Source organism: Morone saxatilis, unplaced genomic scaffold (genome assembly GCF_004916995.1).
Source record: "Morone saxatilis isolate NCDOM2014 unplaced genomic scaffold, NCSU_SB_2.0 Contig7, whole genome shotgun sequence".
NCBI classification, from domain to species: domain Eukaryota; kingdom Metazoa; phylum Chordata; class Actinopteri; family Moronidae; genus Morone; species Morone saxatilis.
The window spans coordinates 22,263,386-22,264,384 of NW_023340246.1; the positions used below are offsets into that span (position 1 = coordinate 22,263,386).

The 999-nt window shown below is 49.8% G+C and overlaps 1 protein-coding gene across 1 annotated transcript in view; it reads left to right on the forward strand.

The window, feature by feature from the left end:
- The window catches only part of senp6a (SUMO specific peptidase 6a), a gene marked incomplete at its 5' end in the record, with an annotated part of 21,081 nt that overhangs the window by 1,858 nt on the left and 18,224 nt on the right, over positions 1-999 (forward strand). The window contains 3 exon segments of the mRNA XM_035678603.1: positions 313-398; positions 486-568; positions 647-715. Of these exon segments, the coding sequence (XP_035534496.1) occupies positions 313-398; positions 486-568; positions 647-715 (238 nt within the window).

The window sequence follows — 999 nt, forward strand, 5'->3', positions numbered from 1 at the left end:
CACAGAAATCTACATTAACTGCTGACCTCAAACTGATTATTGCTTTTTAATCCGGTTCCACATTCTGGTTCTGGTTCCTGGAGATCCTCCACATCCCAAAGCATCAACTGTGGAAACTGTGGAGCGATCAATAAACCGTGGGCTCAGTGTATCAGACCGTACGAACCCACTGACACACACAGAAACAGTCGGATCCCACCGGTTACAGCTCGTTAATTATGTCGGTTCTAATTAAAATAACCCCGTTTATAGTGTAGCAGATAGAACCAGAACTTCAGGAGGTTTTCATTGTTGTGTTTCTGGTGTTTTCAGGCGAGTTGCACAGAATCAGTGTTTGTTACGGTTCCAAAAGAGACGAGGACGCCTTCGAGTTCTCCGACGACCAGAGCTCCACCCAGGTACTGTCTTTACCGCTCAGTGTTACGCAACCGTCCCGACTGTCTGTTGACGGGCTGAATGAGGCTCAATGTCCCGACTGTCTCCAGGACGAGTGCAGCGAGGACGGGACCGAAGACGCTCCCGGCTCCGATCCGTCCGCTCTGGCCTCCAAACAGAACCTCTGCAGACAGTGAGTGGAAGCACTTCTGGCTGTCGGCCTGCGGGTGGCGGCGGCGAGACGTTAACCCGACTGTTCTCTCTCCTCCAGACCCTGCATCCTCATCATGGACTCCCTGAGAGGTCCGGCCCGGTCCACGGTGGTGAAGACTCTGAGAGAGTGAGTGCTTCATTTAGGTTTGTCCCCATAAACAATAACAGGATTCCCACACATCCTGGAAACACCTGGAAACACCTGGAAAACATGTAGAGACCAGTTCTCCAGTCCTGGAAAAACCTGGAAATGTTCTGGAAATAATCTGTTTTGTTCGAGTTGTATTTTAGCTCCTCGCTCTGGGTGTTTGACTTGTTAACTTTTCAGTTCCCATGTTGGTCTGTTATTGATCACATCAACAGTTGTGAGTGAGTGAGTGAGTGAGTGAGTGAGTGATCGATCGATCGATC